At 40.0% G+C, this 22,080-nt stretch overlaps 1 protein-coding gene across 2 annotated transcripts; it reads right to left on the bottom strand.

Moving 5' to 3' along the window:
• Window positions 1-226: 226 nt before the first annotated feature.
• Window positions 227-20,568, bottom strand: PPIL4 (peptidylprolyl isomerase like 4). Of its 2 annotated transcripts, none has more exons than XM_055714170.1 (13): window positions 20,294-20,568; window positions 19,323-19,390; window positions 19,171-19,235; window positions 17,253-17,370; window positions 15,200-15,342; window positions 14,763-14,859; window positions 13,218-13,334; window positions 11,273-11,397; window positions 8,927-8,993; window positions 7,973-8,084; window positions 6,411-6,507; window positions 5,613-5,751; window positions 227-650 (listed from the first exon to the last, which is right to left on the bottom strand). In XM_055714170.1, the coding sequence occupies exons 1-13, from the start codon at window positions 20,361-20,363 to the stop codon at window positions 429-431; spliced, it is 1,440 nt and encodes a 479-aa protein (XP_055570145.1). In that variant the 5' UTR covers window positions 20,364-20,568; the 3' UTR covers window positions 227-428. The 2 variants fall into 2 exon arrangements, with proteins under 2 accessions (XP_055570145.1, XP_027671580.1); XM_027815779.2 differs by lacking the exon at window positions 20,294-20,568 and adding an exon at window positions 19,776-19,921.
• Between the last annotated feature and the right edge of the window lie 1,512 nt (window positions 20,569-22,080).

Here is a 22,080-nt window from a genome sequence, read left to right on the forward strand (position 1 = left end):
GCCCACTTTCTGGAAGAAGTGTGCACAGCACATTTCTGTCTCCCCAGGTCTTCTAATCACACTCATTATGACAGCATCTGAAAGTGTCGAAAGGTAAGCACAACCTCCTTGTAGAAAGGAGATATGACCTGCAAATCTCTTCACAATGAAGGGCAATTCACTTGTTAGTGCATGCTTATGCCTCCAAAAATCTTTAGACAACATTCCTTATTGCAGACTCAAACCATTTCACTAACGTGAAATACTTTATTGAAATCACCTTTTTGGAATCAAGGCTTACTCCAGCAGTCATACACTGGGCACTCACAGAATTATAAGGCCAAGCTGCCAACAGAAGGCAACTGCTTTTATCCAGTCACTGTACATCCACTTGAGAGAATGAATGAAGAAAAATATATTTTAGTTCCCCTCTCTCTTTTCCTTGCCCTTCATCTGTACTTGGACCTTTCTTTGTCTTTCGATTTCTTAGGACTTCTGCTTCTGTCTGCTTTTTTATCCCAGTCTCTTGTTCGGTAGTCGTCTTTGTATTTGTCTTTTTGTTTGCTGTAAGTGTAGTCTCTCTCTTGAGATCGGCTGCGACTCCGATGCCTGTCTTTCTTCTCACTCCTCATCTTCTCTCTACAGCGTTCTTCATATTTCCGATCAGAATCCTGTTAAAGGAATTGGACAGATAAACAGTTACAGACAAAAGGGTAAAACATACAAAGGCATGAAGAAAACTAGAAAAGTCAGGTATGGTTGGTTCCTTGGCTAAAGCCGGTATACCTGAAATGGATTCACATCCATGATGATTTGAAAAAGGTAACACATTAAAAAAACCCCACTGTAACTATATGAAGAAGGTAAATCTACAGCTTGTGTCAGCATTTATGGAAAAAAGCATGGCTGTCAGGCATGCTGCTACTTGCATTTCCTAAGGAGCTTTAGCAAAAACTGGTTATATCAGGGATTTGACACAGATGGATACTATCAAACTCCTCATGAGCATCACACAAACTTCTAAGCTAGATTTGGATTTTGACTTCTTATCTAAGCAATGCAAGGATTTCATCATAGATTTTGGTTCAAGCTCCATAAGCATTCCCGTGCTATGAAGATGCAGAACACCTTTTAAGACCTGTCTGTAACAATCCTTAATGGCCTAAATCCTAGGCTTCAGAAAAACGAACGACACCATTATAGAGACCAACTACACACACGCAAACTAATTCACTTCCTTGAAGCTACAAGTCCAGAAGAAAAGGCAGCATTGGAGAATCCCATCCTTTTAAATGTAGTCAAACAATAACACAAGGTGCATGAGTTGAAAAGGACATAATGAGGCCATGAAAAATCAGTTGTATTTTGCAGGCTGATGGGTATGACCCATCCAGAACACACATGACAATACACTCATACACAGACACCATAAACTCCAAGGGGTACAAGTCTATAAAATTTAAAATGGCCTAAAAAGGAGAGATCAACAGTACGTACACCAAGTGGTAATGGTGTTCGAGCACACACACACAAAACTCCTTAAAGACAAATGCATGTTCAGGCAGCCAAAAATGAGGAAATTTTTAATTTCCGTGGCTTTCTGCAAAGCATCGCCGAGAATGCTGAGTGGCTCAGCACACAGAACAGATTTGCTCTGCACAGAAATGAGGTTTATGTAACAAACGAGGAACTGCTGCCGGCAGAACACCTGCTTTACTTGTTGCACAAGGCAGACCGTATGAGACCGTTGAAAAAGTGTACTAGTCAATGAAGAAAAGATGGCTTAATTACTCAGATAGTGAAATGCCACACTAGAAGATTATGGCACAGCACATACTAAAATGACTGTGTGGAGACACCAATACCCATACAGGCCACAGCATAGAGCATTTTAAAAAGTAAAAAGATAGAGATCACTTAGAAAGTTGCCATTTCATTTCAAAGAACACTAAAGATTTTAATACACAACACTGAATTTTGACACATGAACTAACATTTTCAAGCACTGGTAACAACTAGTTTGTTCTTATTATTCAACTAAGATATACGTGGAAACAAAACGCAAGAGGGAGCTTCAGAATCCTGCAGAAAGACACATAGAAAACTTGTTATTAAGAAGGTGGTAGGCACTTTTTTTTCTGAAGGTACAATCACCTCAAAGTTTAGTATCATTGATGCTCTAGTTTAACAACAACACTGTTAAACCCAGATCACAATGAACCATGAAAAACATCTGCATTAAATTATACAGTATTTCTTACTTCATTTCAGGTATGATTTTCCTTTTTCTCAATATGTACTTGTGACAGTAGCATTCACAATTGTACGGCTAAAACCTATGCTGCACGTACAAACAAGCAAACTTCATTTATTTAAAAGCATAGTGCAAAAAAACTCTACTCCAAGCAGAGCTTTTATCCAGACAGGCAGTGATCAGGATGGCTCCCAGAGCAAACAGCACCTTCAGAATTAAATAGATAATGCTGAAACACTAGGGTTACAACAAGGAAGATAACCCCTGTGGATCAACACATACATCAGTAATCACAGATCTGATCTTCATCTACACAATCAAAACCAGCACTTGCAGGTAAATCAGCTAGAAATACCACGACCACAAAAGCAGAATAAATATGCCATCTCTACATACATTAAGCACATTAAAGGTTAAAAGGAGCAAACAAACAGAGGCAGCCTTTTTAGGAGGAAGATTTTGATCAAACTTGTCCCTGAATATAAAGACAACAGTGTCCAGTAAGCAGTAAGAGCAAGAAATTAAAACCAGAAAAAATCAGTTATCTCTGCCAAAACCATGCACTACAGAAACATGAAAATCAGAAAGCCCCTGCGTCTCACAAAAATCTATTTGATAGGCTACACTCCTCCACAAATCCAGTTATCTTGGGGAAAAAAAGAAAAAGAAAAAAGAAAATCCAAGGAACCAAAAAACATAGAGGAACTGGAAAGGGAACAAAGTCATGATACAGATCTCAAGCAGAAGCATGACCCGTATTCAAAAAAACTACGAAATCCTATACACAAACCCACATGGTAGTCCAGCCTCCTGCTCCAGACCCACATCCTGTTACCTACTAAACGCAAGCCACAACACCCCATCTCTTCTGCCCTCTGGAATCAAGTCAAACAGCACAAGATTCAAAAATACATTCTTGAAACATCAACACAGAAGCTGAAGATTCAGGAAATGGGTGTCAAACTAAGAAAAGGATGAGTCAAAATATACTGAAGAAAAAACAAAACAGCAAGAGAACAGAAAAATGACTCAACATCATGGAAACTATTCAGAAAATAAAACCCCTTCAAAGTCATAGCTGGAGCTGGTAGCATAGCACAAACTGCAAACAGTTGCCAAAACCTCCCGTGTTGTCTGTTAATTAAAATCTCTGCCACACTAGGGGCTCAGGATGGAAGCCTATGTATGAAGCTGTATGGCTGTTGTGGTCTTTGGCCAATTAATTGTGGAACATCTGCTGTTGTTCTGTTTTGAAGTTCTTACTTTGAATATATTCTCATTTTTCCAAAATAAGGTTAAGGGAAAATATTTACCTATACTAAAAATGCTACCATTCATCAAAAAAACTTCTATATTGATATGTGTCGTGCTGGCCTCAGTATTCAATCTGGACATACTCTGCCTCAAGGACATGCTTCCTTCCCCTGTCCTTGTATGAGCTCCCCAGATTATGCCCAAATTGTAAATTTTTAAAAAATAGATTAAAAAAATATTACGTTTTGTATATGCTAAACAGGATTTATTATCTAAACTGCCTGCAGATTTCATCTAGAAAGGGCCATGCCCCAAGACGCTTACTGTATCTCTAAATGAGATCAAGCACGTACTGCTTAATATGTGTACATACTATACAGTACACGCTAACAAGAATATTCAAGTGCAGACAGAAAAAATTCTTACCAGAAATTCATTTTCACAGCTCCGAGGGGGAACTACATTACTTGCCACCAGAGAATAGAAGTAAGCCTCCACCTGTGATTTTGGGTATAAGAAGGCTGAACTATTTATACCAAAATCGTAAAAGGTGAGCAACAGAGAGGAAAGCAGTGGGAAAGAACATACCAGAATACAGCAGAAGTAGACTACAAGAACAAACCACAGCAGGAGCATGTGACTAAATCACAAGAAAATATACAGAGATACAGAAGAGATCACAGTCAAGCACTAGAAAATACTCATTTCCAGAACCTCGAAATAGAATCGGGAACTTCTCTGTCCTCATGTTTTTGTGCTATGAAAACCACCGCTAACGTGTCTCACAGTCCCCTTGTAACAATTATACCAACAGAGGTTAACAGCCTATTGTTGTCAAGTACTTGCTGTACCACCTACAGGGGTGGAGACATCTAATTTAAAGTGTTCGCTGCTGATAACACATGACCAGCCAGTTCCACACATTTAATCTCTCAACCGCCAAGAACAAAGACAACATCCAGAAATATCTGTTTCAAGAATGTTAAAACGAGAACGTTAACCAGCCAAAAAGTCATGAGGATGTCTGAACCAACATCAGTTCACACCTCTAGTATGTATATGCTCCCATCCAGATTTTAATTATCTGAACAGTCACTCTCCTCCACCCAAGGGATCCCGACTGAACTAGTATACAAACAGTGACAAAAAGACTTGTACCACAAATAAGCAATAGGGTCTCACTGGTGGCACTGAAAAAAATTAATTGCCAACGTTTGTGAGAAAAGTTCTTTTTAGCACCAAAACAAGAAGCAATGCAATGGAACAACAGAATCCTGTATGCTCTCTGTAAGCAGAACTTAAAGCAGTACTCAAAACTCATGCCAGGGACAATGGCTTTATTTACTGTGGCTGGAACCTTATCACCTTCTGCAAAGTTGCTAGAAGACAGCTTTGCTCTTGTTCATAAAGCTGCACTGTTGAATATTGGGGTTCGCCACTCTACCATTGCAGACATTGTTTCCATGAAACATCAGCATCTTGACTATCCCAAGTCCACAGAACTGTGGGAATGCTGACGCAAAAGACTGCAGTGGAACTAATAAATGACAGAACTACTGTCTTCCGATGATCTCCTCTACTGCCTCAGTCTTAGAGCACTGTATGCTGGCACAAAATACAGATGCCAGCAAACCTGCATATAGATTCTACACAAATGCTTCCAAAACAGTTAAGGAAAAATAGGAAAAATAAAAATAAGACAATGCAAAGAGATTGTGTTTCTGATTCCATACTGGGAAGAACCAACACACGCTGGTCTGGCAAGAAAATGAGAAATAGTTTGCATTCATGAAATATGATTAACTCCTAGTTTATGACTAGGAATATGTGAGCAACAGGTTCAAAGTGCTGAAGATCTCCTACTTTATGAGAGGCTTCATTGCCTCTTCAGGATGTTTTGGCAAAAAGCCATTCAGACATGCCAAGCTTCAAAAGTCCAGGAAGATTTGGAAAGCCTCTTTCATAATCAGCTACTAATATCAGCCTTCTGTATGTTTACAACTGCTGTATTTTATGGGACTTTGCACGTCATGTCCTCAGTTCAATATCAGACTTCTTTTTCCTGGCTTCTCTTATTAGGAGAACAATAAACAGCTATAAAGTTAATGCATGAAGAGGTAAGTACCTTAGATTTTTTGGTCCTCTTGTCATCCTCTTCATCTTCAGAGTGGTGGTGCTTTTTCTTCTTCTGTTTTTTAGCCAAGTGTGACTGACTTGTTTGAGACTCTTCTATATCCTCATCCAGCACAAGGTCATACTTAGCACTGGTGGTGCTGGTTAAGGACAGGTCTGTTATTCAGCATCAATAAATAGCAGAACATAAAAGCTCATGAAGCAAACAAATACCTGTTTATCAGACCAAGGTTTACCAAGACTTACCACATATTTCAGTCAGAACAGGATTGTACACACTGAAAAAAATCAGCTGTACTAAAACAACTAAATTCTGTCCTGTCAAACAGTACAGCCAGATCTCAATTCTCCTTTCTTTTCTACCTGTGGATAGCTGAACAAGCTACGGTCTCTTTTTCTCTCATGCTTACCACAAGCAAAGTATAATCTCAAGGCACGATGAAGTCACTACTATGGTCTTATTTTGGATGCACCAGTTCCCCTCTTAAAATACTTAAAACTCTGTTATGCCATAGATCATTCCAGACATAGATCATTCCATATATCATGTAGACTGGAAACATTATTTACCTGCACACAACACTGAAGTGAAACAGCACATTCTGATTTGACTAAATTCATCAAAGTCATCAAATGAAAAACTCAAAATGCTTAATTCCATCTCAAACATGAAATGGTTATATGAAGCAGCAGCAAAATCCATTTGGCAAGCTTTAAGACGTAGTCTTTTCCAGGCTGTTTTCATAAACTGTATTTAGTTCAAAAAATACCTTTGACAAGAAAAGGATACTCCTGCTTTGGTTTTACCTTCTCTTTCAGAGTAAGTTTTGAAGGTTTGTCACGTTCCTTTTCATACTCTCTGAAATCATCCTTGGTATACCGCCCACCTGTCCACAGAAAAATATATTCAATTCACTCCAACTAAAAAACCAACCAAGACCCATACCAATCATTAAGTTCTCCTTATGAATTTAAGGGCTCTTCATAACCACACAGAGACACACAGCAGGATGCAGTTCCAGAAATAACACTGACATCTGGGTAACAGGGTAGGAGAGAGCAAGACAAGTTGTGATTTTCTGTCCTTCTCTTGTTTACAGATCCCATTAAACAACATACGGCTCTTTCCTCACTCATGTCCAGTGGAGACAACACACGAACAGGATCACAAAGCAGGATTCAGCAAGTGGTTTAGTCCCACTCTGATTAGAGGTCATTTGTCACACTACTTAAAATTCTGTTACCGGGAAAGCCTAGAGACAGTTCTCATTATTAAATTACTTTTTGCTCTGGGCTACACAAAGGGAAACCTCTGAGACTGCAACAGCTTAACAATTAAAATGGAAAACTATTAAAAAAAAAATTATAATGTCTTGATTTAAAGGGGGGGCATGACAGATTTCATTTTCCACCCATTCACATTAAAGTAAAACCGCACAGATTAATCAACTATCTCGCAGCAACATGCTGCCACCTCACGGTCACACTTAACATTGCACTATATAGTTAGCTTTCCGGTATTTGGGACAATTTCCACCTAAATTACCCAGATAAAGATAAGTTTTCCATGTAGCCAGTCAGTACAGGATGCACCGGAGAGCATGGTATAGATGACAAAGTCATCTCAGCTCTGTGCACGACAAGCTCTAGTACCTCAGTGCCCGAACCTGGAGAAATGGTACACAACAAACTGCAGGCAGCCCTCAGTGGTGGGTGAAGGCACACAAGACCATCCACCGCCACGCAGAGTCACCTATCCAGGTCCAGTGTTTTGCTCACACCCCTAACAAACAAACAATCTCTCTATCCACCTCTCCCACCATCTTTTCGCTCCTACAACATCCTCAAGCATCCAAAATTGGGTTTTTATAAGATACAGCCTACTTACGCAATATGCTTGGCCTACAAGAGGTGAATAATGGAAATCCCTGGCCTAAATACTGACTTTTTCTTGCACACACCCAACTGTCATACAGTGAATAAAGAAACTAAAAAGTAGCAATGTACTGCTATATTCTTTTGTTAGTAAGTAATATCAAAACTCATCACTTTTAAAGCTCAAGAGGAACAAATTATTTAGTGGCAAAAATACATTTGATAAGAAGGTAATCCACGGCAATGTAATGTGTAATAATGTTAATATGCAGCAAACCTTTGTACCCTTTTTCTTATGGAAAAAGTGAAGAGCAGAGCTAGGAGCTGAGTTGCTCCATTTATTACGGTGCCTGGAAAAATTATATCCCTGAAGGTAAGATGATTTAAACATATTACAATTGTTTCTCTTCACATAACACAGTTTAGAAGTCATGGCTTATTAAGTTATAAGGGTCAAAGAACTGTAGGCGTACCTACCTTTTCCCTTCCACTTAATCTTTGCAACAGACTGGCTAAAATCCACGTGTATCCGCCTGTCATCTATCAGCACATTGTCCATTTTGAAGTAGGCTTTCTCACAGTCCTCCTCCTGATATTAAAGTTTCCAGAAAATTTTGAGTCATCATTAATTTATAGGAATATTCACACAAATTCAACTGCTTAATGGCGTACTTTTTTTTTCCTAAAATTGCCTGAAGCACAGAAGCATTGTTCCATTTCATAAGAAATAGTTGTTTTGTCTGAATGTCAGCATTTCAAATTCCAATTCTTCAATTCATTTCACTATTTTAAAAATTTGCCAATCCAGCTACATTTGACATGTGTAATACACTCAGAAAAACAAGGAAAAAAAGGACAACTAATAAAAGCTCCATTTTAAGTACATAAGTAGGCTCAAGTGGAATAGTTTTCCAGTGTTTTCCAGTTTCCCTCACAGATTAGAGATATTAGCAGATACAAACAAGAAGCCATGCACCATCAAGAGAACTTTTACTACTAATCTCAACAGTAAAAGCAGCATGTTGATAAAGCAAGCATCATTTACAAGCCAAACACAGGACACTACTGTACACACCAACCTACCTTCTTTCATACAACCCCCTTTATGAGCTTGCCTCCTTTCTCTCCTAATATTCCCTTCTTTAACTCTTCAAAGTCCTAATGTGTTCTAGGGCAAAAAAAAGGGACCTGCTCCCCTCCCACTGGTTTCAAGACAACCTAACAAGAACATATTTGTCTTGCTTGGCTGAACAGAGGCAGACTTCGACGTTTGCTTCATTTAGGACCTAGCAACTTCTATAACTAAGTCAGTAAGAGAAAATACTAGCTACCCCACACTTGGAAGATTTCAGTGGTTTTCCTTAATGGAAGTATACCCAAAAAAGAACTTTTATAAGCAGAATCTACATACAGTATACCTAACAGACATACCTTTTCAAACTCAATGAAAGCATAACAAAGAGATTCACCAGTCTTCCAGTCTCTGATCACTTCACAGCTGAAAAATTGATATGAAATTAAAATGTCAATGCTGTTGGAGCAAAAAACATAGGATAGGCAAGCACTGCCTAAAAGGGAGAGTAACAATTAAACACAAACCAAAAGCCAAAAGAACCTTGAAGGTGTATATACAACTTGATTCTGAGACCCCTACTGATGTGGGGGTGTCTGCACAGAAAAATATGCATGTGACATTAATGGAGTAATTAATAACACAAATCACAAGTGGTTAGCAAGAAATGTAGAACTAGGGATGAATTTCTGATCAATAAAACAAAATCTGTTTTCCACCATTACTGTTTGTTATTATTTTTTTGCATCTCACTAATGCAAGACAAGAAATTTCACATTCATTTTAGGGGAAGTTTAAACAGACATCACGTGACAAACTTTCTCTTCTTAACAAGCATCTCTTTAGCAGCCACCTTCTTATCAGGCAGTTCACTGGGCAAAAATACGAAGCCAGAAGTATTGAATCAGTAGACACAAAATGCGAACAATACAGGATTACATCAGTATTGCCAAACTCTTGTATACGACACGAGAATTCTGACTACAGGATGTTGAAGGAGGTCAGACAAGCAACATGGGCAGGAAATTTGGCATTAAGGCGAGACTTTAGGTGAGACCTCCCCATGTGTACTGAGAAAGTGACAAATCAGGATTAGGATACACAATCCAAAAGATGATCAAGATTTAAAAAAAGAAAAAAAAAAAAGAAAAAGGAAAAGAAAAAAAAGACAAGGCTATTCAGACAAGCTATAGGAATTCTTTGCAGCAGCCACCAGCGAGGAAGAAGGTAGGACAGTTTTGTGCCAGAACCCTCCTTTGTGGATTATTCAGAAAATCCATCTTTTTTTTAAAAGCAGGAGGACTGCAGAAGAGGTACTGAACAAACCAACAGAGGGGAAAAAAAGTCTCTAAGAAATCCCTAGGATATCCAGAAATCTTGCTGGAGTTGTAAGCGTGGCAAACACTACCAATTTCACTCACACACACAGTCTAGTGAAGGATCTGGGATACTGCAGGCCCGTATGCTGATACTGCACAAACGCAGAAACAACACAGAGCAGTTAGAGTGCATCTGAATGAACAGGACCTGCTCAGGACCATCTGAATAAACCTAAGTGAAGTTCTCTGAAAGAGTCAATACACTTGTGTGATGATGATCTATTTGACGCAGTCTTTTGAAATCCCTCTGGAAACTCAATAAACTCCAGCACCAAAGGCTTTTGGAAAATCAACCAGCCATGGAATAAGAAACACCTTTGCATTGGTAAATATATGAAAAACCAGGTAAGAGCAGTTGTTTCTCACTGAGAAAGTAAAGAGGTCACCAGTGGAGTCTGCTGATGATAGTAAATTGTTAAAGGTGGCAAAAATAGACTGAAAACATTGCAGAAAGTTCTTGTGAGACCAACTGAACAAGATTGCAAATTCAACATAGATAAATGCAGTGAGATAAGCTGGGGGGGTGCTGCCAGAAATCCCAACTGTGCATTGTGAAAAAAAAGAAAAAGAAAAAAAAGCTTTAGCATTAACTAGAAAAGGAGTTGAGAGCAAAGCAGAGAATACCACTGTGCTTCTGTAAATCCGAAATCTCTTTAAAATCTCTTTAATACTGTGTGCAGTTCTGGTCCTCTCATCTTGAGATGAAAACAAAAGAACAGGAAAAGGCAGGGAAAGGTTGAGAAAATGGAAACAAGGTAAAGAAAATTCCTCTGCAATGCATGAGTACGTAGGCTAGTACTCTTAGCAAGAAAAAAAAAGATTACTTTGGGGAAAGCAGGGCTCACTGCCCGTAATATCTTTTAATACCAGCACTAGGAAGAAACAAACTACTAGGAGCCAAGTTCAAAACTGAAAAAGGCAGCAGGCATGAGGAACAGCTTAACGAGGAGTATATCAGATGCCAGAAATGTTTGTCACTTTATCCCAAACCATACATATTCCCATGGAAAAGAAAAACCCTGATACTGTATCTAGCTCATGCAGCACCCAAGTCAAAAACTGAAGAAAGGAGGGAGAGGATGAGAGGACAGGAGAGTATCATGTTTTCCTTTTTCCTACACTTCCCTAGGCCTTCACTTGAATACTCACCTAGGTAGATCTGACTTTGTATCACCATTGCTGTGGTCTCTATCCAAATACATGCAGGCACAGAATGAATCTCCAGAGACACCAGAATACTACTGAACAGCCAAACCTATATAGACTGGTGGGAATCAAGTTCAGTCTTAACAAAGAAGGTTTTCCTATTAGTTTTATAATAATTACCTTTTAATGGGACCAAATCGTGAAAATATTATCTCTAGATCTTCATCTGTCGTCACAGGATTCAATTTACAAACAAACAGCACATTTTCTGGTGGCTTGACCTCTGCATCTGGTAAATCTCCCACCTGTGGCATACAGGAAAATACTTTCATCACTTCTGCCTAAAGGTCTCTACATTTTTTTGCCACAAGTACACTGGCAACACATCTTTCGGATGATATTAGACATATTCCTATCACAAAATCAAAAATTAATTAGTTTTCCTACCCAACACCACAAAGAAAGCGTTTTCCATAGCATCTAAAAATGATAATCTATTTGCAATTCCACCACACTTGCACAGAGACAGTGTGTCGGTGGCTCACTGTGTCCCTCTGGCTCACTGGTGGGCTTTGCCCACTCTGCGACTCCCTCCTTTCCTGCTTCACAGGCAAGGAGATGAGTCAAACACTTTTCTCGGAAGGCCTTAAATCAACGCTTAGTGGTGACACTTCACGAAAGTGACAAATGCTTTCTACTTTGTTTTCCCTGTTCACAACATAACAAATACACAGTTGTGAAAGATGGAAGTATACTTCTACAGCCACTCCGATAGAAAAATAAAAATGGACTGGATCCACTCCTTAATCTCTGTCTGTACATAAACTCACCTTTCCTTGAAGTCTGGCAACAGCTAGGATACGCTTAAATTTAAGATAGCTTGACAGTAAATTAAGTTAGAGGAAAATACAAATATACACACCAATCTCCTAATTGTAGCAATGCTTTTTAAAACCTGAACAAATAGCTGGTCATATTTAAACAATGTATCTCCATCTTTTACTTAATAAGCTAATAAAAACGTAATGCATATTAGTTTGATAGCAGAAAGAAGCAAAATAACATACGTAAGAAGCCAATTCCACAAAAGAACTCAAAAGGAGTTTAAGCACATAAACGCTCCCCAAGAAGTTTACTGTTTCAACAAAAGAACAGTGGAACTATCAGTTGTCATTTTTCAAATCAGTGAAACTAGCAGTAAACTTAGTTTTTCACCTCTTCAGCTTGTATAAAATAGCTTCCTATTGCATATTACATGGCAATACTCACTGAAAATTACTGCATTGGCTAACATATCCCACTTGCCTTTTTTAGCTAACATTGTTATCTGGAAAACAGGTCATCTGCCCTACTGCTGCTGCAGCAAAACAAGAGCCCACACCTACAGATCTTCTGCAACACTATGGCCACATCTGGACTGACGTTGGTATTAGTCTCTGTTGCAAACTATTCACCATTAAGTTGAATTTGGTAGTCGTAAGGAAGTGTGATGGATTCACCTATCCTTCAACATTATGTGTGATTGTTTTCTTAAAAAACAAAAAAAAAAGAAAAAAAAAGACTTCAAAGCCTATTCACAATTTTTGTTATTATATGGATTTACAACTGCCAGCAGTTACCAAACATTATATTTAAGAAGGAAGAACATAAAGTTAACAATGTTAAATTCAACTAACCCCTCAGAAGGAAGACTGCTACTACATATACAAATAATGCAACCTCAGTGCCACTATACAGACTGGGAAGAGATTTAGCTCAAATTAGCTCAGCTCTTTCCCACACATGCTAAACCTTTTCCATGATTATAAATATTCAGCAGCATATTATGTATGTTATGATTTTTAATTGGATGCATTTCCAGCAAGATTTTATAAAGCCTCCACTGGTCCACTTTTAATTCTGGCTCTGAAAATTAAGTATCAGAAGTTTTTATCAGAAAACCACCTCTGGTTCTCATGCTCATTCCTTTTCATTGTACCACAGACATTTAATAGCAGATTCTGAACCATGACATCATCATCAGATAAGCAATTTCAAGATAAATAGTAAACATTCTCCTAGACTTAATATAACATGCACACATGGAGGAATAACATCTATCAGGTAAATACAGAGAGATGTTCACCATTTCCAAAAGAATGGCACGAGTTTTTGCTTCTTTTTCTGCCTGCACTTCTTCTATTTCATCTGCAGATCGTCCTTTCAAGTCATCAATTTCTTCGTCTGCTCCTATTCTGCCACTCTGGAAAATGAAGGAAAGCTATTTATTACCAAGCCATATCCAAAAACTCTTTCTCACTTCCCAACAAATATTACTTGGATGACCTACCCCCTCATCCCCCAAGACATGAAAAATGCTTAAGCACTGTATCTCTGCAGAACTGGGCTTTTGTTCTGTTCTTCCCGCTTAAGGTTAAAAAAAAAAAAAAAAAAAAGAAAGAAGATGTTATCCTCATGTTTCATGCACTGTGAACTTTCAGGCCCAATTTTAATGATATTCGGTTATATATTCTGAATTCTTTTATACTCCCATCTCATACTCAACATCTCACCACAAGTGTCAGCTCCTAGATAGCTCCTACCAGAAATGTAGATAAGGAACACTGCAGGTACATGTGGTGTCTATTAAGACTAAAACATTAAATACAGTATATCACAACAAGAATTTTATTTTTACACATCTACATCTAGGCAGCATTTGAGGTTTAATTTTTTCTTCTTGTCAGCACCTCTAGAATGCTGCCCTTCTTACAGACATTTCTACATAAAAAGGTGTTATCTTCAGACAGGCTGTGGGGGGAGAAAACTAAGGATAAGTTCTCAGATCTTTTAACAATTGGCAGTGAGCTACTGAACTCCTTACACCCAAAGGTAGGTCAGAGATTAACCACAGTGCAGATGTACTATGAAAGCCTAATTCTAACCTTGTAACTGTATCTATTAAGCTTAAAAATAAACAATATTCTCTCCAGTCAATTGCAAACAACTATTACCACACAAGGAGATAATCTCACATAGCAACTTCCATAACTGCATGCTATGAGTAAATTATGAATAATTACATTAAATTTTTAGCAAATTCCTTCTGTTTGAACAAATACATCACAACAGTATGTCTGCTTGCAGATATAACGCAAAGAATGACCAAGATTACTTTCAGTGAAACACAGACTATTTCACATTTAAAAGGAAAACAGCAGTAAGCACTTTAATATTAATAAAGGTTAGCTTTATTTTGTCTTCTACCAGAGCATACAAAAAACCAGGAATGCCAAGGTGAATATTTTGAATGTTCTGCTTATCTACATCGTAATTAGAAATCTAAAATGTGGCTTTCCAACCTAATTCCACCATAGCCACAGGGGAAAGCACCCAAGTCACCCTTTTATCCTTTTCTTGAAGGATTAAGCAGCCATATTTGATTAAATACAGCAAAAGCTGCAAATAACAGACAAGCATTTGACATACCAGAACTCAAGCTGTCGTAGTAGAAGAACATCTCTTACCCTCTTACACTACAAAAATGTGTATTTCTTTTAGGATATAGATCTGATGAAGTCTTACAGATGGAATTCTTATTATGACCAAGACTATGCTGGCCACCAATAGGGATAAATTAATCTAATTATTTCTTCCAACTTTTCTCCAAGAAGCTATCATAAATACTCACATCTAGCTGTTCCTTAGTAGGTTCTGGTGAGCGATCAGGAACAGACAAGCCAGGTGGATCTTCAAATGGATCATCCAAAATTACTGTATGATTTATCCTTAAGGAAAACAAAATCAAGACCAGCATCAGTCACACGCAAACAAAACTCTCTTTACCCAAGTAATAGAAAACCATTCCAGATGATTCTCAGTTATATCCCAAACAGCCAAGCATACTGTATGCTTGTAAACACCAGTACTGGTGCTTTTGTAAAGGCAACATAGTTGCTCATTTTTCTCTCACAGTTGTTTATTTTAGTACCTGCTTATTTTACCAATAATACTGGAATAAAAGAGTATTTAAAATATCATGTGCAGGTCACCTGACATCGCTGTATGAATCTAGTTTCAAAGTGAAAAAAAAGATGCCTCAAAAAGGGAAATTAAAAGCAGCCACACCTGATATCTTGATATGGGATAAAATCCTTATCTACAAAGGTTTCATTAATTGTCTTCAATACATCCATGCCTTCTGTCACTTCTCCAAATACTGTATGCACACCATCAAGGTAATCCAGGTTTTCCCCTGTAGTAATGAGAAACTGCAAAAGAAGATACAAAACCAGTAGCAGTAAATAGAAAAATCCAGGGCTTGAGTTTTACCTTAGCAAAGGTAAAACTCTCACTTAAATCAGGGAGGGGGGAACCATAAACAACTCTTCCTGACTTTTGCAGAAAATTAATCATCTTCCATCAGCTCTGACACCACGGTGAGCCAACCTACAGGCCACAGCCACTGCCCAAGAAAGAGGGGCTCTCTCACACAAGTCCCCCTCTGCACAAGCTTGCAGCTCCAGCTCACTGGACCCTTCTGTGAATTGGTTTGACTCAGTAATCTGGCAGAAAACCAGCTGCCAGAGGAAAAGCAAATAGTTATCTGCCAGGTAGGTTTGCTGAGCAAGATGAGCAAGTGTTGTGACGGGCATCACAGCTGATGAGAGGACAGAAAGAGCAAGGCTACCCCTCTGGGAAGCAGTAAGTCATGAACTGAGCTCAAATCACCTGTTCATCACATCGCATTCAGCAGATGCATTTTCACAATTTTGGCAAAAACTCCCACAGTTCTACCTTCACCTAATTCTATCCTGACTTTTTTTCCTTCCTTCCCTTGTACCACAAACCCTTCTCTCCCAAAAAACGAGGATCAGTAACATTGAGAGGAGAACTAGAACACAGTAGCATTGACTTAAACCAGCTTGAACGGGCACTAAAATGTACCCTAACACAAATACCAACTGAACACTGGGTAACAAATTAGAGATGGTGGACACTTGGTAACGAACAAAGGAGGAAGAAGTAGGTATGCACAAATTAAACAGAACCATTACATCCACACTTTACAATTTGACTGTTAACCTCTCCCTCCTCTTTCTCTGCAACACAGTTAAGACTGGTAGTATTTGGTATAGGTTATACTAAGCTACCTTATATTTGTAAGCCAACTGCACACAATTCCTTACTGGAATTTTTCTTTCCCAAGTAAGAAGCTGCAATAATGTTCCTGGGAACTGCATTCGTTCCCATATGTCTTGTGTATACGCTAGCAGGCTGGATTCTTAAATATAAATACAAGTGTCACCTCTTTTTCCTAAACCCACCCACCCAAACAATTTTACACATACAATGCAGGGAAGCAGCAAGATTAACTACATATATTACAAGTACTAGCTGGAATAAAACCATATTTTTTTAATTGCTCTTTGATTATTAATACCTTTTTTTTTAATTTAAACATATGGATGTTACAAATGAGGTATTTTAATATATAAAAGTGACAATGCATCTAAAATAATAATTCACAAATAATATCATTCTCTGAGATTAAAGCTTAAATATACCCACAGCAAAAACTATGTGCACATGAACAGGGAACATCAAAGAACAACACTACTTTCAAAAATTGTTTTGTACTAGCACTGGGATAAAACCGTAAACTTACATTGCATTATTAATGCACACTTTTATGTAACCATACAGTGGAAACTGGTATGATTTCACCTTCCAAATTAACATGAAGTTATAAGCAGAAAGTTTCAAGATTCTTTCAAAACCCCGGTTCCTTACTTTTCACTTCCATTTAACTACAGGATTTTTTCCTGCACATTCTATATACTAGGAAAAACATCAAGGTATTAACAGAAATGAATAAACAAAGGAAAAAAAATAGAGAACTGAATGCTAACAAATAAAATTTATAAAATTAATCTAGGACAGGATTTGAATCTGAGCATTTTTATCTCTTTCTTGTCTGCAATCAAATACCCACTGGCACCTGGGACACTGTGCAAAAATAATTAACCTATCTATGGCTGTCTCCTTACATGCTTTTTGACCATATTACAATATGATGCTAATGAGATGACAGTCATTGTTTGTCTCCTTTGTAAATTCAAGGAATTTTCACTTTAGTTATTTAGACATGTACCCAGGCTTTCCAACACTGTACGCTAACCTGCGATCCATGCTGATCATTGCCATTATTCACCATTGACACAGTTCCCTTCTTCTTGTGCTTGATTCTCGGTGCTTTTTCTGCCTCAAAAAATCTAGCTTGATCACCATACAGTTGACTGAAAATATATGTGACAAGTATGTTACAACACAAAGCAATTTCTAAAAAGTGAGATAAAGAAATACTATAAAACAGTAAATAAAACATCTTAACATTTTTTACATTGGCATTCAAATAAAAACAGAATTTACATTGCATCCATGCACATTTTTATGGACCTGCACACTTACATAATTCACTATATATTACAGGGAACAACAGATTTTTCTCCGAGGCATTTCACAGAGGTGTTGGGCGGAGGGGGGAGCATGGGGGGAGGTGCATTTGAATGTTTTTAAATGCAGTATACAACATTTTCCAAAACATGAAGGTAATACAAATTTTGATAAGTAGGTTCCATAAAATAATTTAATCCACACTATAAAAATATAAAAAATTATGTCAAAAAGTTGTCTTCCAAGATAAACAGAAAGCCACTAAATCTACGTGTAAACTTAGTTCATCATACAGACAGGACTGCACACAGTAATTTGAGATACACAGGATATGGCAAACTGTTACATTCTTTTTATTTTTTTAAGTCTAACCCTGATATCACTCATTTTGTCTCACTTCATAACTGACAGAAGCATGGTCAATACCTAATATATTTGCCCAAAGGAGTGTTTTGTGAGTGAACTCATTTTGCTAAGCAGGTGAATTTCTTCCTCTATGAAGAAAGGATTCAAATTAAACTTTGCTTACATCAGATTCCTGGGTAGCAATAACAGAAATGCCAATTTCATGGACTTCAGCAGTAATGAATAAATAGAAAAGACAAAGTGCCATTTTCCACGCTAGCAGCAGAATAGAATCTGCCACTCACTCATCACACTTCCCTATCTGCCACACCTATGAGCCTCAGAAGACCAATCCTTATAAGAGGACAGAGTATCAAAATAAACTTTATCTACCCATGTGCAGAGACAGCTCAGGTCTGGCAATTACCTACTCAGACTTGCATTTGCTTAGCACAATTATAATGCTTCCAGGATCACCAGAGTGGTGATCCATGGATCCATGCGCTCAAGGTCTTGTGTTTAAGAGGCTCTGACAGACCAGACTTAGAAAAGCTGACACTTGTCTAGCAACACTGCTCTGTTCAAACTGAGCTATTTACCTCTGTATACAGTATTCCCCAGCACTCCAGGTTTAGCTCTGCTCTGCAATGTTCATTCTGCTTTTAATAACTATTTCAAAGGAATCATACAGAACATAGGCACTTTGCTAACTTCCATCCTAGCTGTTTGAGTGATCTCTTCAACTTTTATGTGTATGACCACTGAAAAAATCTTAAATGAGGAAGAAAAGTGATCTCCTTATGCACGTTCAACATGACTGAAGTGAACTCCAGTAAATCTTTAGAGCAACAGGATTACTTTCTTATACACAGAGGAAATCAAGTATAGCCTCCATATTCCCCTCCCACTCAACTGAATACATTTTTTTACAAAAATAAAAGTAATAGCAAACTGCTAGTGATTTTGCCTTCTACAGAGCACTCAGTTAGGATACATCTCTCACAAAACCAAACCTACAGTTATTTGCTCACTTTTAAATAAACAGAAATCTAGGTACAACTTGCTAGTTGTAACTTTCCTTCTAAGGTCAGAGATAGAATGTGGTCCTGAAAAAAAATCTGAATGGCCAAAGGCAGCATAGGAATTAAAAAGGTATTTAGGTATGACAACTTACACATCAACATTTTTACACCCCCCTCAGTAATTCTGCCCCAAGAGAGCTGAAGACAAACTAACTGGAACCCCTATTCCCCTATACAACTTCTCTATTGATTAAATAATGCAAAAGTTTTACTTACCAAAATATGGATTCCCCTCCACGGCCAGTCCCCATGGGGTCACCAGTTTGTATAATAAAATCCCTCTGTCACAAAGCAGAAAATGTAAGATACTGCTCCCATGCTTGTGAACTCAAACCAACAAAAAAACCCAGGGAACTAAGAATACTCACCTGTACATTATAAATAAGACAATAGTTGTAGTACTTGACTTTGCAGAGCTTCAGAAAATTCAGACAAGCTGTAAGAAATTATACCAACATTTACTAAAGAAAACCCCAGACATAGTAAGTACAGACAGAACAGATACCCAGTTCAATGTGTAGAAAAGTATTTTTAGAGTAGACTGTGTTAAGACTTATCAGCGTACCATCTATAAACGCTGTGAAAAATGCTCTGCAGTAAGATTTCCTCCCTTCTTAAAGCCCACCTCTAGCGATCCCAAAATCCTTAAATAAGCTAGTTACACAGAAATGCAATTTTTTTTTCTCCCCAGTTTCTTTCCAGACACCTAAGAAGGATCACAGCTGCCTTTAGATTCAGAATACATTACATTTGCTCATTTTTAAAATAAATTGTTAAACATTTATAATAAAAGCATAATTTAAAAAAAAAATCCAAGCTACCCAACAGCAATTGATGTTTCCAAGTATTCCAAGCACACGTGCACAAGCTGTTACTTGCACAAGCGGGGACCCGAGATGGCCACAGAAAACTTGGCACCCGTTTGGCCCCGGCATCCCAACCCCCGGCACCCGTTGGCTCTTCACACCCAGCACCGAGGCCCGACGGGCCGTACAGGCCCGGGCCGGCGGGCAGAAGGGCCCTGATGACGGACACCGCCCGCCCGCGGCCCGCTCCCCCGGGGCCGCAGAGCCCCCGCACCGGGCCCGGCTCGCCAGCGGGGAGGCGCGGCCCCTGCTCGCTCCTCGAACGGCGGAGCCCCTCGGCGGGCCCTCCCGCGGGGCCGGGCCGTTACAAACCGGCACTTCCCGGCCCATCCGGCGCCACGGGCGGCTGCAAGCGCCACCTGCAGCCGGCCACCCCCCGCACCGCCCAGCCCGGCCGCTGCTTTACCGGGAGCTTCCGTTTGCCCGCCCCTGCCCGCCACCCCCTCCGCTGCCCCGGCCCGCCGCGCTCCTACCGCGGGGCCGCTCCTCCGTGTACAGGTCGATCACCAGATCGCCCAGCGTGGTCTCCAGCAGCACGGCCATGGCCGCCGCCCGCCTCCGCAGGGCGCCGCCGCGGGGCCGCCCTCTGCCGGCGCGGAGGAGGAGCTGGCGCCGAGGCAGCGCGGCCCCGGCGGGCAGCGGGCGGGGGGGAAGGCGGTGGGCGGCCCGGGGGCCCTGCCAGCGCCCCGGCGGCGCAGGGAGCGCCTCTCCCTGCAGGCGCCTCGCCTCCCCGGGGCCCCCCACGGGCGCGTCGGCCTCGCAGCGGGACGAAGCCGGGGCCGGGCTGGCCGCCTGCGTGCTGCGGGTGTCCCCGGCCTGAGGGAGGGTGCGCGGCCGGCGGCGCGCCCGCCTCCCCCGTTCTCGCTAGCCCGGCGGCTGCAGGAAAACAGAGGGCGGCTGCGCCCTCCCGCCGCTACCCCCCAGCGGGGGGCAGCGGGGGAGGCTACCGGGGAGCCCACCCGAAGGGGGTGGGGGAGAACGGAGAGAGCCCGCAGGAGCAGCAGCTCCGGCAAAGTACGGGGTCGTGAGGCTGATGCTGCAGCTCTTTGTGCTCGCTGATGGCGCGTAGGGGGGGCCGTGCATGTTCTACCTGGTCACAGAAAACCCGTTTTACCTCACAGTTACTCAGCAGAGGGTTATAAGGCGATTTAACGCTTCCGCTGTTTGCCCTGAGTACACGGTCACAGCACAACCTGCAGTGCTGTGGGTGGCCCTAGCACCACAGCACAGACCAGCAGGTCTCACCAGCACATCTCCCGGGTGATGCCACGGCGTGCCCTGGGGCTTGGTGCAGCCCACCCGACCTAAAGGCTCGTTGCCCCCAAAACAGGCTGGGAGCATAAGAGGGCTTTCCCTTTTGGCTCAAATGGATACCCCTAACTTAGGCCAGGCTTTTATCACTCTTTTTAGACATAAAATAAATTGTATCAAAATTCCCTTATTCTTTATACTGGCTTTTGCTTTCTAATAACCCATGCCTATAATGAAGGTTCAAAGAAAAAATGGCTTTTCATGATCATTTTAAGAGTCAGAAACATTACTTCCAATTTAAATGTAAAACCACTGAAATACAGCACTCTTGGCATACTCAGCAGTAGTTAATCTTTACTTTAAAATTACTTTAAAATGTTACATATTTTAACAGTTCCTAACGTCAGGACATGTTCACCGGTAGAGTAGAAGGGCCTGGGAGGCATGCATTTGAGCCAAAAGGGAAAGCCCTCTTATGCTCCCAGCCTGTCCCAGCACTGAGTAGTTATTGAATCACCCAAGGACAGGCCACTTGTGAAACTGATCACAAGTTATTGCAAAGAATTTTACCATTTACATTAAATAAATAAAACTGTTACAGAATCTGTCCTGCTGTGAGACTAATGAAAACGTTGAAATTTGGGAACTACAGAAGTATGTTGAAAGCATTTTGTACATACTTTTTGCAGTTCTAATTAAGTTCCAGGAGAATAAAAAGGAAGGAAGAGGACTGAAGAAAAGGGGGTGCAAAAGATTAGGAGAAAAAGGAAAGAACAGTGGAAACAAAACCAGAAGGAAAGCATTACTTGATAGGCAGTTTACCAGGAAACTTGCAAAAGGAGACAAGTCAACAAGGAACAGACATTCATCTCCTGTTCCATTTCAATGAGATGATGAATTCCTGAGGTCAGCTGAAAACTCAACCTGAACTTTGCTGAATCTATAAATTCTACAGGTCAGTGATCCTTGCTTCCCTGTATTTTTATATACTCTTATACCATTAATTATT

The sequence above is a fragment of the Falco cherrug genome, chromosome 6, assembly GCF_023634085.1.
Source record: "Falco cherrug isolate bFalChe1 chromosome 6, bFalChe1.pri, whole genome shotgun sequence".
NCBI classification, from domain to species: Eukaryota; Metazoa; Chordata; class Aves; order Falconiformes; family Falconidae; genus Falco; species Falco cherrug.